The 15,691-nt window shown below is 43.3% G+C and overlaps 1 protein-coding gene across 42 annotated transcripts in view; it reads left to right on the top strand.

Annotated features, from left to right (window-relative positions):
- Positions 1–15,691, top strand: part of LRRFIP1 (LRR binding FLII interacting protein 1) — a 100,363-nt gene that overhangs the window by 64,648 nt on the left and 20,024 nt on the right. For 12 of the 42 annotated variants that reach the window (XM_086896189.1, XM_086896193.1, XM_086896195.1 and 9 more), the window contains 7 exons: positions 1,045–1,125; positions 2,286–2,330; positions 3,256–3,321; positions 6,254–6,331; positions 13,223–13,255; positions 14,035–14,160; positions 14,681–14,752. In XM_086896189.1, coding sequence (XP_086752315.1) covers positions 1,045–1,125; positions 2,286–2,330; positions 3,256–3,321; positions 6,254–6,331; positions 13,223–13,255; positions 14,035–14,160; positions 14,681–14,752 — 501 coding nt within the window. The remainder of the gene's footprint in view (positions 1–1,044; positions 1,126–2,285; positions 2,331–3,255; positions 3,322–6,253; positions 6,332–13,222; positions 13,256–14,034; positions 14,161–14,680; positions 14,753–15,691) is intronic. The other 30 variants (XM_086896191.1, XM_086896160.1, XM_086896166.1 and 27 more) reach the window with 9 other exon arrangements.

Genomic DNA, 15,691 nt, shown 5'->3' on the forward strand with positions numbered 1-15,691 from the left:
AGTGTCACAGGTTGATCCCTTAAATATGATTAATGCCATGTGCTTAAATAGTCCACGTGCAGATTGCAGACTCTAAGCAGGAATGAAAGTAACTTTTAAGATGTTCAGTTCAGGTTTCCTTTCAGTAAAAGTCTTATTTTACAGGTATTGTCTGGGGGGGTTTGGTTTGTGGTTGGTTGTTTCTTGGGTTAGGTTTTTCTCGAGGTTGGTCAATGATTTGCCCTCAGCCTGTCCCTGTGGGTGTTGTGTCAGATCTAAAGGTGTGTTCGCTCATGGTGACAGAAGAAAGCAAACTAATTTCTTTAATTTGCCACAGATCCCCCTCCTTTGTGAGGAAATCAACGCCTCCACGGACCACAGCGGTGAGGCAAGGATGAGTTAGGGTTTGTGAGAAGCTGACTGCTGAAAGCAGAGAGCCTTGGCTGTCTAGACCCCCATGAGAAATGTTTGGAGAGGAAATGTTTGGAGAGGAAAGGTGTCATGGAACAGGTGTAAAAGGAGAGCTCTGGAGAGTATCAAAGGAGGTGAAGGTGTGAAATCTTTCAGAACAACCATTCCTCATTAAGATCCCCCGAGTGGACTAAAAGTGCAGTTGTGACTGGATGCAAGGCAGAAAGCAGGGAAAGAAGGTGCTTCATTTAAAGAAGATGTTTAATGTACACAGTCTCACTTCTTAGAGTTTTCTCCCCACTCAGTCTTGCTATATCTGACAGCTCACATTTCCTGCTGGGCACAGCCAGCAGCTTTGGTCCCTGGCTTTGCTCTCCATTTCCCAGGATCTCACCTTCTCCTGAGGGTTCAGCTTACAGGACATAAACTCCTCAGGCTCACAGGAGAAAGCTGACCAGCTCTCTGGTCACATAATTTTCACACATCCTCAAAGCTGTAATGCAGTTCTCTCTTCTTTTTGCATCTGTGACCACTTTGACTGCTTTGCAGTTTGTAATCATCTAATTTACTTTTTGCTTCCCTTTAAAGGAATAAAAGAAGGAAGCTGAGTTCTCAAGGAGGTTTTTTTTTTCTGCTTTGTTTGTTTTAATGCAGGCTTCGTACTACTCTGACCTGGGTCTCCCCAACAGCAGCTATGCTTCCACATCTCAACTTTCTTCCCAAAATGGAAATTGGGTCTGTTGCCCTCTGGCTTCACCTGGCCTGGACTTTGTTTGGATAATACAACCTCTTGTACTTAGGAATCAGTTTGGACCAATTGTAGCTCTTTTTTAGTGAAACTTTAAAAAGCCCCAAACAAATCAGACCTTTTAAGATTGGAATGAGTAATGGAAAACTGTTTTCAAATGAGCACAGTCAGTTTTCCTTTGCTGCTCCTCCCTTTCCTTGTCTGCCATTGGCCTCAATTGGTCTGCAAAGATAAGGGAAATCTTAATTACCTGAAGTTCTTTACTTGAGGCAGCTCCTCTGCATAGCGTGTCAGTCTGGTGAGCTTGAGACAATCCAGTCTGCACAAGATGAAATTACAGAGAGGCAATTCCCAGAGTGCTGGAAGAACATCAGGGAAGCTGTAAAACCCCCGGGAGGTTGGATTGTCCCCTGTGTGTGGCAGAGCTCAGCCAGCCCAGTGCCAGCAGAGCTCCAGCAGTGCTCCAGGTCCTGCCTGGGGGCACAGCACAGGGGTATGGATGGGGCACTGGCAGCAGGACCTGGCCTCGAGCCCTGGGCTGGGGATCACTGCTGGAGTCTCTCTTGCACCCAGTTCTGCCAGACACAGCGAGTGCTGTGTTGTTTAACTGCTGCATCTTGGGGGGGATGGTTACTAACACTTGTTTCAGGCTGCTCTGACTGAAGTGCTTGGAATTTTTTCCTGAATTAGTTGGGTTTTCTCTGCATTTGTGAATAATAAAGCACACAGGAGATGATCTTACAGCTGTGTGTATGTTGAAGCACTTCTGTGCAGCTCTTTTTCTGGCTTTGGTTGGAGTGAGGAGAAACCCCTTTTCTGGCTCCTGTACACAAATGTGTGGGAGACAATAACAGCTTAACAACCTAAAATTAAATTATGCTGTTTTGCTTTTGCGTACTGTCCTGCCCTCCCTTCCTGTAGGAAATGCACGTGTCTGCTTGGTATTCTTGGTCTTTGGGAGCTGAGATCTAATGCTTTCATGGTGCAGATGACTAATATTTTCTGTACTGGCTTTCCTTCTGTTGTCATGTAGTGATCCTAATCTCTCACCAAGAGGGTTAATTCTGCTGTAGGTGCCTTTTTTTTTTGTTTGTTTTTGTTTAATTTACTCTGCCAAACCAAAAAGTGTTGTGCTTGTCTCCTTCAGCCCTCCCTGCTGTACAGCGATGCCCTGCCAGCCAGGAGTTACAGGGTTTGTTGTGCTGATGCTCTGAACATCACCAGACACACCAACACCAGAGCCACTCACCCCCAGCCATGCACATGTTGTCTCCTGCCTCTGTCTGTAATTCCTGTTGGGGTGCATTTGTCTCACACCCTGGTGTCCCACCCATCTGAATGCCACGTGTGTGTGATGCTGTTTGTGCAGACCTGGGGTTGCTGATCCTTCCTTTAATTCCTGTTGGGACTGTGCTCACGGGGTTGTGATGCTGCCACGGGTGTTGTGTCTATGTGGAGAGAGTTGTCTTCCTTGGTCTATTTTCAGGAGCAGGACAGAGAGGCAACATCAATTCTTGCTGCTTGCTTAACTCACAAAAATCTGTTCACAAATTTTTTTAGACAAATTCCTGCCTTCTTGTTTAAAATGAGCTTCTTGGAACTTTTTCCCGAAGCTTAAAGGTAGAGTTTCCTACTCCCCTTGTGTTTCCTGAGCCATATATCTCTATGCTAAACTGGAGACAGTCTTAAAATATGCATTTTCCTCCTATTTTATTAATTTCCTAAACTGGCTGGTAAGTGAAGCTTATCAGGTGGGAGTTTTCCCTGTCACTGCCAGCACCAGCAATGAAGGTGAAACAGATGGGAACAGTTTAAGAATTGATGTAGCCATTTCATGGCTAGGCAGTCAAAGTGTTGAATTCGACTTGAATTGAGGCCCTGGGAGAAGGGTTAGAAATGCATGGGGTGTGATGGCCTCGGGATGTGTCAGATCCTGCACGTCTCCCGTGGCGCTCCCCAGGTCGCGTTGGACCTTCCCTTGCATGCTGCTTGTGGTTGCACACAGGAGATGTCCCTGTCCTTGCCCATCCTGCTCGCTGCCACGTGTCCTCGGTGAATTTGTGATTCAAATCAGCTTCAGCTGCCACTCCTGTGCTGACTCTGTCTTTTAATTGTAGGCGTCTGTGTACGAGGAGAGCGTTTACAGCGGGAGCCGGCGCTATAGTGCCCCCAGTTCCCGCGCTGTAAGAGGTTTTCTGCATTTCCCTGCTCTGTGTCCGTCCTTTGCTGGCCTGAGGAATGTTTCACGTGGGCTGTGTGACATCCAGGGCCTGCTGCTGCACGCAGCAGGATTGGGAACACCATTCCCATGAGCTTCCATGAAGTAACGAATAGTGGTCAATGAGAACTCGCCCCTCGGTGGGACAGGGAATCCAGTTCTGCCTTGGTTTGCAGATAAAACACCTTGGGAAGGCCATACATGAAGTCCTTTCCCTCCCTGAGACTTAATTCTTCTTGTCAAAACTCAGAAAAATACAAGTTTAAAAAAATAATCAGTCAAAAATTTAAAAATCAGTTCCACATAAGCAATGTGAAGTAAATTACATTTGTGAATATATGGCTTGCTTGGTTTTGTTTCTTGCATTTATATTCAAATATATTTTGCATTCATATATGTGACAGTACTTCCAAAATGTGTGTTCCTGAGAGTGGAGGTCTCTGTCATGGATGGGGAGCAACAATATAAGGAGTAACCATATAAATTGTTTACTTTCGAGAAACTCCAGGGGTCGGCTTACAGATTAAAAGGCAGAAAATGCCTTCACCTCTTCTCCTCTGTGGGTGTTTGGGCCAGGCAGTCCATCTGCTGCTGCTGTGTCCACCTGGGGGGGGAAAGAAAAATAAAAACCAATCTCTTTAGATTTTTAAGTCCTCTTCTGTGGGCTCACTGCTTATTCTGCTTCTCATCCCCTTCACTGATGGTAGCAAAACACAACCAACCAAAAAAAACCACAACAAACACATAGGCACCATCTAAGGCTATAAGAGTGAAAAGCCTCAAGCCAGAGCACTGATGTTACATTCACTTGAAACATTTTTATTAGCTTGGAGGAGGAAACACTTTCAAGAATGCTTACTAAGCACTTCCAGGGCTGTGCCATCCTCCTGCCATCCCACTGATTCACTGCTGTGAGAAATCATCCACGGCAAACCTATCAGCCCAAAACCTGTTTGCAAGCCTTTCATGGGCTATCAATGGCATGAGCAGGGAACACTGACTAAAAAAACACTGATGCTTTCCCCTCCCTCCATCCTCATCCCACCCTGAGCCACAGGTATTTGTGTGTAACCCAGCCTTTCCAGTTCCTGCTGCCTGTAGTAATGAGAGAGTTGGAACAGGAGGGGTTTGCCTCAGAGGCAGCGACCTTGTCACAATAACTGTGGTTGTTTTAATGCCTCTGAACCTTGCAGCACTTTTAACGTGGAGAGGGGAGTGTCACCTTGGTTGGCTGTTCCCAAAAGATGTTTTTGGAAGAGCAGGTGAATGCAGGGCTGAAAGTAGCCTTGCTTGGTCACAGTAACTCACTTCCATAGGCAGGTCTGCAATGCACAGGGAGCAACTGTGGAATAAACAGGGCCTGAAAACATTAATATGGGACTCATCAGTAGTTAAAAAAAAGTAGTAAAACTTTTTTCCTGTCATGTGTTTCAAGTTTATTCTAAACCCTTCTTTTGTTAAACATAAAACACTGCAGTGACCAGACAAAAATCTGTATTTTTACTTGAGTGCTTTTTGTCTTTAATTTAGGAATTAAGGTATGATTGGCAAGAGCTGTAAACAGTGTGCAGCAGAGTTTTATACTACACATATTCTCACCTCTGAAATGAAGATCAGGTGCATAAAGCCACTGTAAGACACAGAGTCCCAGAATGGTTTGGGTTGGAAGGGACATTAAAGGCCACCTTGTTCCCACCCCCTGCCCTGGGCAGGGTCACCTTCCACTATCCCAGGTTGCTCCAAGCCCCGTCCAACACTGAATATTCCAGGGATGGGGCAGCCACAGCTCCTCTGGACACCCTGTGCCAGGGCCTCCCTCTGGGAGCATCCGAGGACACTGCCCTGCCCACGGACTCGCTGAAGGCTGTGCACCTTCAATGTTTTGTGGTCAGTGGCTGACCCTGTCCTTGTGCTCTAGCTGGGGTTATTTCCAGCTTACCCTCTCACCATTTATTAGTGCTGCAAGCTTAATTTGCAGGTGATGCTGTGCTGCTTTGTTACTGTGACTAATGATGATGGAGCAGCCCTGCACTGGCTTGGTGAAGGCCTGTCTGTCTCTGTAAAGCTAAAGAGTCCAAGAATTCCTGTAGTGGCCAAGTGACTTAATAACAAAAACCTTAAAAAAACCCTTAGCATCTCCAAAGTATGATAATTCTTCAGATTTCTGTGTGTTTGTTTGTATCTGAGAAACAGTCCTAATCACCTCTGAAATAAACTCATTATTTCTAAAGTAAGTTCTAGTTCTGATGCTTTAAACTTTCATTTCCCTGCTCCATTTCCAATGCATTAAAAGCTTTGGAAATAAAACAGCATAGACACATTTTGTCCTTGTCAGCAACCAGCCAGCCCTGTCCTGCACCTCTGTTTAGATGTTTCCTTTTAAAAAAAAGCTAAAAGACTTCTTTGGCAGGAGATGAGGACTGTGGGTGCTGGAAAACCAGGAGAGAGACTCAGTCTCTGAGCTGGGCTCAGTTTTTACTTTAATCTCCTCATAGATGGATGTTTCTTCCTTTGGCCTGTGGAGCACTGGTTCATTGGGAACATGGGAAAGTGATTCACCAGAAAGCCTCAGAGCTCTTGGAAAGTAGTAGGATGGAGCCTTTTGTAGAGAAACTGAATTGTTCACTTGTCACTGGTACCTGAAGAGATATAAATAAATTATTTGTATTCTAAGAATTGAATCAAAACTCTGCTTGAACTGCCAGTGGACTTACTGCTTGTCTTAATTTTCAAATTAACAATTCTCTGACTTTTACTGCTGTTCCTTTGTCCAGCTGCACGTAACCATCTCTTTAACTAATTTCAGATGTGATGCTGTGCATCCCCTCCTGCTTCCTATCCCACTTCTAATGCCTTTCTCTTTTCTCTGCCTGCTGTTCCTGGTTTTCCTGCTGCAGCCTTCCGAGTACAGCTGCTACCTTGGTTCGGGATCTCGGGCATCCTCCAGAGCCAGCTCTGCTCGGGCCAGTCCAGTGGTGAGCTTCTCTATTTCTCTTTGTCCTTCAATTGTTTAGTTCCTCTCTTCTTCAAGGTCTTTTTTGTACAGAAAAGTCGCTGTTCCTCGTCAGGCAGTTTCTTAAGGGATAAATTGAACCTTCTGGGCAGCGCTTAAGACAAAGAAACCAGAGGAGAAATTGCAAAACTGGAGTGATTTCTATGCAGATGCATGTTCTTACAACAGAAAATACACTCTGGACTCTCATGGCAATGCTATATTTGCTTTAAATGGAGAATAAAGCACAGCAAGGGTACTGTGGAAATGACTGGGCTGTTGATGGAAGTGCTGTGAATCCTTTGGGGAGCAGGAAACCCTCATTCAACCAGTTCAGTTTCTCTCCAGTGAGCACTATTTTGGTGCAAAGTAGCAGGGCTCTCCAGAGGTTTGAACATCTTTTTGGGACTGTAGAGTGCCAGGCACTGCAGTCTTTAGCTTGGTGAAGTGCTAGAAGGATAAGAAGTACCCAGCACAAGCTGTGGCTGAACAACACCCAAGTGCTAAAGGCCTGTCCTTCCCCTGCTTTTAGGGGATTTCTGTCTTTAATTTCTTTAATGGCATGTTGTGCTTTCTCTCTGTGGCTATTAACAGCTCTGGGTAGCTTTCTGATTTATTTCCAAGCATGGGGACAGCTGCTGAGTGCAGTAGGATGTCTCGTAGAGGAGACATGAAGTTTACAGTAAACTAAAATATAACAACATTAATTTGCCATTTGAAGTTTTGTAGTCTGTCATTTGAAAACTGATACAGCAGAGCTGTGTGCTCTGAAGTTTTGGTGCTCCAAGGGTACATCCACTTTTTTAAATTATTAAAAACAGAGGGATTTTAATCAGATAATGTATGGCAACCGGTGAGCTATAAATAAATCAGTGTTTTAATTAGCCCCTGAACCTGAGTCCCTAAGCTATGAGTTCTTGCTGGATATAACTTATATTGCTAATACATCTTAAATGGCTTTGCAAACTGAATTTCAATTACCCCCAAAGCAAAAATTAATCAGAATAAAAGGGGATTCCATTACAATTCTGTAAGGGTAATAAGAACTGGGTACCCACACACTGCAGTCAGTTTCCATTAGGTGTTTTCTGTATGCCAACTGAGTCATTCCTGCAAGGGAGGTTTCTGATTTTAAATTCCCTGCTTACACTTTGGCCTCTTGGTGTGCAAGTGGCTGGAGATGGTTTGCTGTGTCAGCTGAATCTGCTCTGCAAGGAGACAGCAGGCACTCCTTAAATTACTCCTTAAAAAACAATCTTTTTTTGTTTTAATTAGTGGTTTATTGCCCAGTGTGAAGAGCTTCCCTTATCTCTGTCACCTTGAAGGAAAGCAGAGAGTTAACATCATAGTGAGTCCAGGTGATCCTGAAAGTTCATATCGCTACACAGGGTCAATCCAGCAGCACCTTGTGATTATAATACTTTTTCCTGTATTAAACAGATATTTTAAACAGGCTTTTCCTGTAGCTCAGAGTGAGGGATCACTTTTACTGACAGGCTTCAAAGTGTTCTGGTAGCATTTTCAGTTGGGAGCTTGAGAGTGGAGAATGATTCCATGGAACTTTCTAAATTAAAGCAGACAACAGCTTGTCACTGCAGGTCTGAAATGTTTTTATCAGTTTTGTTTCCCCCTTCTATCACTGTTCACTGAACAGTGAGCAAAAAGCAGCAGTAGTTTTCCTGCAGTGGTTTTCCTGCTGTGCACAGCTTTGTTAGCTCGTGTTCTCATTTGTGTTACCATGTTGGTAATAACAGTCAAAGGCAGAAAGATACTTAAACACAATGAGTGAATATTTGTCTTTGTAGTTATTTTAAGAATTCACTGAATCTGAATGAAGTTTGCTGTTTGTTTATTTTTCTTTAAAATTTTTCATGTTGTCCCCACTGGTAATTATCTGCTGTCCTTGCAGTTACTGCAGATATGCAAATATGTTGTTTAATATTAAACCATCCTCACATAAAGTACAGATCTTAAGACTGCTGAGAGCAAACATCAGATACTTTTGTACAGATGGGCCTGAGCTCAGCATGTTTTGGCACAGCTGGACTTGTAATATGAATTGCAGGAGTTTTGTTATTTTTCTTCTCTAAAGGAAGAAGCTACTAGTGAAAAGCAATTATTTCTCCATCTGAGACAGGATGCAGTAGTGTTTGACTGAAGGCTCTCTCAGGCAAGGCAGGCAAAGCAAGAGGAGAGGGCAGGTTTTGCTACGCTGAGATGGTGGTGGTTCATCCTGGCTCTCTCCCTTCTGGTGCAGGCTCAGGCAGCAACACAAGCAGTCAGAGTTCAGCCTGAGCACACACAATTGTAGAATATCCTGAGCTGGAAGGGATCCACAGGGATTATTGAATCCAACCCAACAGATACCCCAGCAATCCCACCCTGGGCATCCTGGGCAGTCCAAATGCTGCTGGAGCTCTGGCAGCCCTGGGGCTGTGCCCATTCCCTGGGGAGCCTGGGCAGTGCCAGCACCCTCTGGGGGAAGAGCCTTTCCCTGAGATCCAGCCTGACCCTCTCCTGACACAGCTCCAGCCATTTCCTGGGTCCTGTCCCTGTCCCAGAGAGGAGAGATGGGAGCTGGCCCAGGAGAGGAAGATGCAGGCCATGATGAGCTCTGCCCTCAGTCTCTCCTCTGCTCCAGCTGAACAAACCAATTACCCTCAGCTGCTCTTCCTGTTGCCCCTCCAGACCCTTCCCCACCTTCATGTCCCTCCTTTGGACACTCTAACAGCTTTATGCCATTTTTATATTGTGGCACTCAAAGCTGCCCCCAGCACTGGATGTGAGGCAGCCCCAGCCCAGAGCAGAGAGGGACAATCCCCTCCCTGGCCAGGCTGGCTGTGCTGGGCCCGATGCCCCAGGACAGGGATGCTCCTCCTGGCTCCAGGGCTCTGCTGACTCAGATCCAACTGGCCATTGACCAGGACTTCCAGATCCCTGCTGCTCTCCAGCCTCTCATTTCCCCAGTGTGGCCATGCATCCAGGTTGTACATCAGTGCTCAGTTGTGAACACCTTTGAGCATTGGCACACGCTTGCCGTGTTCTCACCAGAAATAAAATTAAGACACTGACAGACTTAATTTTGGTGGAGGCACTTATGAAGCTTTGCCTTCTCTCTATCTGCAGGTTTATGGTAGGTTGTATCCTAGCCCTGCCTCTGACAGCCTGGATGTGCTTTGGGCCCCTCTGGAGTGAGGATTTGCTGCAGCACTAACTTGCATTTCTGGGACTGATAAGTTTGTTTAGGCAGTGACGTTTGGCATAGCACTCATTCCTGAGAGAGGATTCTTCTCACAAACCCTCTTCAGACCTTAAAAATTTCAGCAGTGGTTTTCCCCTGCTGACTTTGAAAGGTTTGTTGCTAATTGCTAGAGTTAAGGTGGCTCTCGTTGGAGAAGCAGCAGGAACTCTGTTACTGCCTGCCCCGGCCCAGCTGATCAAACTGGTAAGATGGGGGTTGTAGGAGGGATTGGACTGGCTGAGACAACAGAGCTGTACCTCTTTTCTTCTTTTTAATTCCAGATTTTTTAGATACCATGCTGTGTTAAGCTCTAGCCTAACAATTTTTCTCTGCTGTGGGCCTTATTTCCACTTCAAGCTGTGCTGTGCTTCTTTAAGGGCAGGAAATGATCTTAATTTGATTTGTCACCAAAAAAACCCCTTGCTTTCGTGAGGAAGTTGAGCTAAGTGCAAGATCTGAGCTGGAGCTGAGCAGTGACAACCACACAGTGAACACTGAGGCTGTTGTGATACCATGGGACATGGCACAGACAGAGGAGTTCCAGGTTTCCCTTCCCTGCCTTTATTCAGGAGCCTGGAAGCTGGAAACTGTGCCTCCATCCTGGTCTTTTAGTAGGTTTGAAGATCCTTTACTTGCAGTAGGTGTTTGGTTGGTTGGAGGCCCTGTGGCAGTGCTGCAGGGACTCATTTTGACCTGGACACTCCACTGGTGGCAAAGAGCTTCACCCTAAAAGGGTTAACCCTTTTAATCTGTGCAAAACGGACACTTTATCCATATAAAGGCTTGTGGGGTGATTTTGCTCACGTTATGTTTCCAGCTGTGGTGAGCTCTGATATTGCTGACATTTTTGTAATGTGGCTCTGGATTTATTCCAAAATTGCTGTCAGAAGAGGCTGAACTCTGATCCCACTGAACTTATTTTGCACAGAGCAGCCAAAACAAAGATGTACGTGCTGGAGTTCCTCAGAAAATGACTTCCTTTTCCTGCTTTTTACACACTAAAGTACAAATTGCCCCAGTTGTTGGTGAAGAGGAAGATAATCTGTGATTAGAGACAGACCCATACCCTTGTGCAAATGAAAAATGATAGTTTTTTGTAAATTAAATGTGTAATGTAAGTGTTGTATAAATTCAAGGTGCCATTAGGTGAATCCCTCTTTAAATCTCCTTTTCTGGCAAGTATTCTGTCAATCCTTTCTGTTTGTGTGTGGAAAAGTCCCCAAACCAGGATATTTTTTATGAAGGGCTGTGCTGAGTGTTTGTGAAGGTGGAGAAGTTCTTTTCAGCCTATTTAATAATTGCAGTGTTCTTGATTGAATACTAATGCAGAAGGAAAGTGTTTTGGGCAAGAATTCTGTACAACTTCAAGTAAAGATAAACATTTCTCTCCTGACCTTTCTCTGTATAAATAAATTAATTTTATCATAAATATCTATAGCAATAAATATCAATATAAATAAATATCAATAAATTCATTTATTACTGAATCAACTGCCAGAGGGTTTGGAGGCAACTGGGGGAACACTGGAAACCTGGAGGTCCCTCTGGTGGCTGATTCCTTTAGGAAAAATTTATCTCTTTAAAGGATACTGTGAATACATTCATCTAAACATGAGCACGATGAAAGCTCTATAAAATATTAATCTAAAATAGGTTTCTCTCTTTCTACAAGACAGATTTTGGTGTATTACTGCCATGTAACCATAAAATTAAATGCTGATTGTTTCAGACTGGCTTTTTGCTTAGAAAAGTGTTGTGGAGCTGGAAGCATCTGTGTGTAATGTAAGGATGTTATTTTGGTATGAGGATCTGGCTTTTCTAGAAACTGATTGAGTTTTTAAGTGTTAATGTTTAATTAAATCGTTAAGGATTTGAGGAGAAACTGGTTTTGAGGAAAAACTGCTGTGAGTGTGGCATTCATGGCACCAAGTGGATGTGTGCAAGGACATCACTGGGGAAGATGAAATCTGGTTTGTTTTCTTAAACAGCTCAATTTTAGATGTTACATAATAGCTTTCATTATTAGAGATTATGCCCCATCAGAGTTATTATATATAGTTTTGCAATAAAGGTGTAGCAGGCTTCACAGGTGTGGTTATGAATGCTCTGAGTAGAAACACTCACTGTAGTCATCTCTCTCACCACATTGTCTTCAACATTCCCCTTTGTAAAGGGAAGCTTTTATTTGGCTCATCTGATGCATCATTAAAACAATACCAATATTTGCTCCCTTCTTTATTTTGCTAAAAACTGAGATTGCACTTCATTCCAGAAAATAGAGGCCATTGTGCAAATGGCTGAAGGAAAAGAAATATTTTGAGTTGTGCCCTGTAAGATAGATTTTGCAAAGGCAAAAAGGCACAGATTTCCAGAGGTAGATGTGTGTGGACAAACAAATCTTTTGTCACATGCCATTACTGACACTGCCACAGCTGTCTTGATTAACAACAACACAGTGTTTGGCCAGGCTAGAAGGCTGCCAAATCCAGCACTTGGAGCTGTCTGACATGAAAATAAAAAGCTGTTTGCACAATTCAGTCCATCTTGTTCATTGGGTCTGAGCTAAATTGTCTGCCTTCATTAATGACCCTCTCTTATTGCCTCCAAGTTCAGAGATTTGAGGTGTTTTCCCCTAAAGATTTTATGTATTCAGTGTTTTTGCAAGTTTAAATCTAGTGCTTTTAAGTCTGGCTTGTTTTACTTTGAAGCCTTAAGTTTTCTTAATGCTAATTCATAGGGAATTTTAGCTGTGAGATATCAGTGTAAAAAGCTGATTTGTAACAGGAACCTCACAGGTCTGAGATTTTTTTTTTATAGGGTAATATGAAGAATAATGAGTGAGATTATCCCCATATTGTTCTATATAATAAAAGAAAAAAAAAAACCTCCAAACAACTGTGCCAAATGCATACTGATTATAAAGAGATGTAGTTTTTGAGTGTGTTCTTAATGGAAATTATCAACTTAGCCTCAATTATGTCCTGCCTTCCCCTGAATCAGGTCTATCCTGATTGTTTTTCCAGTAGTTTCAAAAACACTATTTCCTTTGGCCATTTGGCTCTTCTTGGTCTGGGGAAGACATTAATTTTCTAGGAGTCTTTTGGGAAACCATCTTGACTGTGCTGAATATTCCAAGAAGAATTCAGGTTTTGTTGAGTTCTGCTGAGTTTTTGATTTCATTCAGTCCTTTTTACATGTAGCTCCATTTTAGATGGAGATGTTCTGTAACTTTTAAACCCTTCAGCTGTCTGCATCCATGGTAATTTTCTGTCCTTTTAAATGCTGCTTTCTCACTGGCTTCCTCTAGACTAGTTTTAGTACAGGATCTCTCTTGTAAACTAGTAAATTGCAGTGAAGTACTGAAACCCTAAAAGAGCCATTTAGTTAGACTTTGGACTGATCCCTGATATTTGACTTGCAGGTCAGATTTGTAGTCTGAGATCTTTGCTTGTAGTCCCTGTTTGTCTTGAGAGGGGAATATTAACCACAGGTTCAAAGCTTCAGATTTCGAATCTAACTTGGTACATTGCTTTTTGGGACCAGGAGGATGTGGTGACATTTCTGCTATATTGCTGCTTTCTCTGACCCTTTATTGATTCTATTAATGGTTCCTTCTCAATCTCTCTTTTACAGATTGAGGAAAGGCCAGAAAAGGACTTTGAGAAGGTAAGAAAGTTCTTATCAATTATTCTGACAATAGTGCTTTATTCATTCTTTTTGCTGGTTAGAACTTGCCATGAGTGTACAGAAATCTCCTATAAAATTCATTGTGAGGCAAAAATTTGAATTTCTGAGGCCTTCTTCTGCTAGAGCATTTTTGAGGATGAACTTTCCAGCCCCTGCTGACTCAGTGTTAGGTAGCTGACCTTCAACAGCAGTTGGCTGAAACTGCTTTAGGCCGAGCCACACAAACACTCTGTGTTTATTAGATCTTAGTTATAAGACCTAAATTATTTATGTAAAAATAAATAAATCATCATAATAAAAGAGAAGGCTAATACATTAACCCTGAGTACAGTTGAACAGTTCATGTGGCCACTGCTGCAGAGTAAATAAATGTGCATGGAGGAGAGAAGCTTCCAAAGCTTCCACAGAATGTATTATTACAAGTTTTGAAAATGTCTGGCAGGCTGATACTAGCCCCTAAAGCCTTTCTCCAATTAAGAATTAATAGTTATCGAAGCTAAATTATGCAAACTTCTATTGCAGTATTATTTAAATACTTCTGATCTGCTTTTTCTCATCAGTTTCCCTTGTTAAATCTTGATTTTGGCTTTTTTTTTTTTACTTCTGAGAAAGTTTGATTTTATTGAAAGTGCATAATTTAGAAGTGCAAGGATTGGTATCATGTGTCTATTAGAAAAAAAATGAAAAGGGCAAAGCTACAAACCCATAAATTATCTGGAAAAGAAAGTTCTAAGCAGTTTATTTGTGTGTGATTGTAGGGAGCACGAACTGTCTCAAGTTTATCAGCAGCTACCTTGGCTTCTCTGGGCGGGACTTCTTCACGGAGAGGCAGTGGGGACACATCCATCTCAGCTGACACAGAGGCATCCATCAGAGAAATCAAGGTGGGGAATACTTAAACCCAGAATAAATTACAGAATATCCTTCAGGCTCCTTTCCCAGGAAGGAGCTGGCAGCTGTGGCAGGGCTGTGAAGGAAAAGCTTTGCTGGAGATGTCTCGCAGATGGAATTGGCTTTAAAAGGCAGCTCCCATCCTGAAATAGGGAATGATAGGAGGGTAGGGATAAAAAACTGGAGAGCAGAGGAGAGAGCCTGGGACAGAAGGTGATCATCAGTGGAAGGGACAGAGAAGGGCTGGGATTGTTGGAGCCTTTGAACCTGAGTCTGTGCCTCGTCCTTAGCGATGAAGATTCCATTTTTTTCCAGCCAGGAAAAGCAGAATTAACACAAATTGCTGGCCAAGAAATCTGGTTGTCTGGCAAGGCCTCAGCTAAGGCTCAGAGCCCTTAATGTGTGTGGGGGAGGTGTTGGAAGGAGCACTTGGAGCATTGCCTGTCCCCTCCCAGCTGCATTCTGCCCGTTGGTGTCCGTGGCATCACTGACCTGTCTCACCATCTCCCTCAGGACATCTATGAGTTAAAGGACCAGATTCAGGATGTAGAAGGCAAATACATGCAGGGGCTGAAAGAACTGAAGGTACTGGTGTGTGAGCATTAACCCAGTGTGAGCCCCAGAGCTGCCCTTGCATGCTGTTCTCCTGGAGAGGCTGGGAACTGCCTGCAGGGTGTCTCACTGACTGGCAAACTGTTCTGACTGGGTGGGTTGCAGTGAGAAATGCTTCCAGGTGTTCACTGAAAGGCTGCTGGTTGCTACTGCACCTTGTCTTTGCTGGTTTGAGGTCATTTGTGGGTTTTTTTTATATTGTTTCCTAATCCACGAAACCTTCCAGTATTGGGAGATGAACGAGTCTCCTACAGTACTTAAAACAAATATGGGTTTAGAACCTTGTATGTTTTTATTTTTATAAGGCCATGTGAGATTTCATGTTTCATTTTGGTTTCATGTTTAGATGACAGAAGACACCCTTAAAAAATACTTGCAACAAAACTCCATGTATCAAAGGCTGTTACATGAAGAAGGAATGCTGAAGCTCTTACTGCTTCCACAAAGCCATAAATTCATTTTGGTGCAACAACCACCTTGTACATCCATGTACCACCCACCTCCTAAGTGAGCAGTGACATGAGCTATGGCCTTTTGGAAAAGGCAAATAGATAAATTCAACATTTGCCAGCACTAATTGCTGATTGTGTCATCAGCTCAGCACCAATAAATGAAGGTGTTGCCATCTTAATTGAGTTTTCAATGGAAACAGAGTAGTTAAGCTCTTTTTTTTGGTAAAATTTTGGGTTTTTTCCTGGTCACTGAGTAGCAGATAGAGCAAAATAATCACACTGCATAAAAAATTTTTCAATCCATGTCCCTTAGACTGCCTTTTGGGCTGATTTGGATTTAAGCTGCACTGTTTGATGCTAAGAAACCAAAATGTGTCATGCTGAAGGAGTGGAGCAGAATTTCCTTAACTTCTTCCTTGCATATACTTCCTTTCCAGCTCCTTTCTGAGCTTTCCAAATC

The sequence above is a fragment of the Cyanistes caeruleus genome, chromosome 7 (genome assembly GCF_971803275.1).
Source record: "Cyanistes caeruleus chromosome 7, bCyaCae1.hap1.1, whole genome shotgun sequence".
In the NCBI taxonomy this organism is placed as follows: domain Eukaryota; kingdom Metazoa; phylum Chordata; class Aves; order Passeriformes; family Paridae; genus Cyanistes; species Cyanistes caeruleus.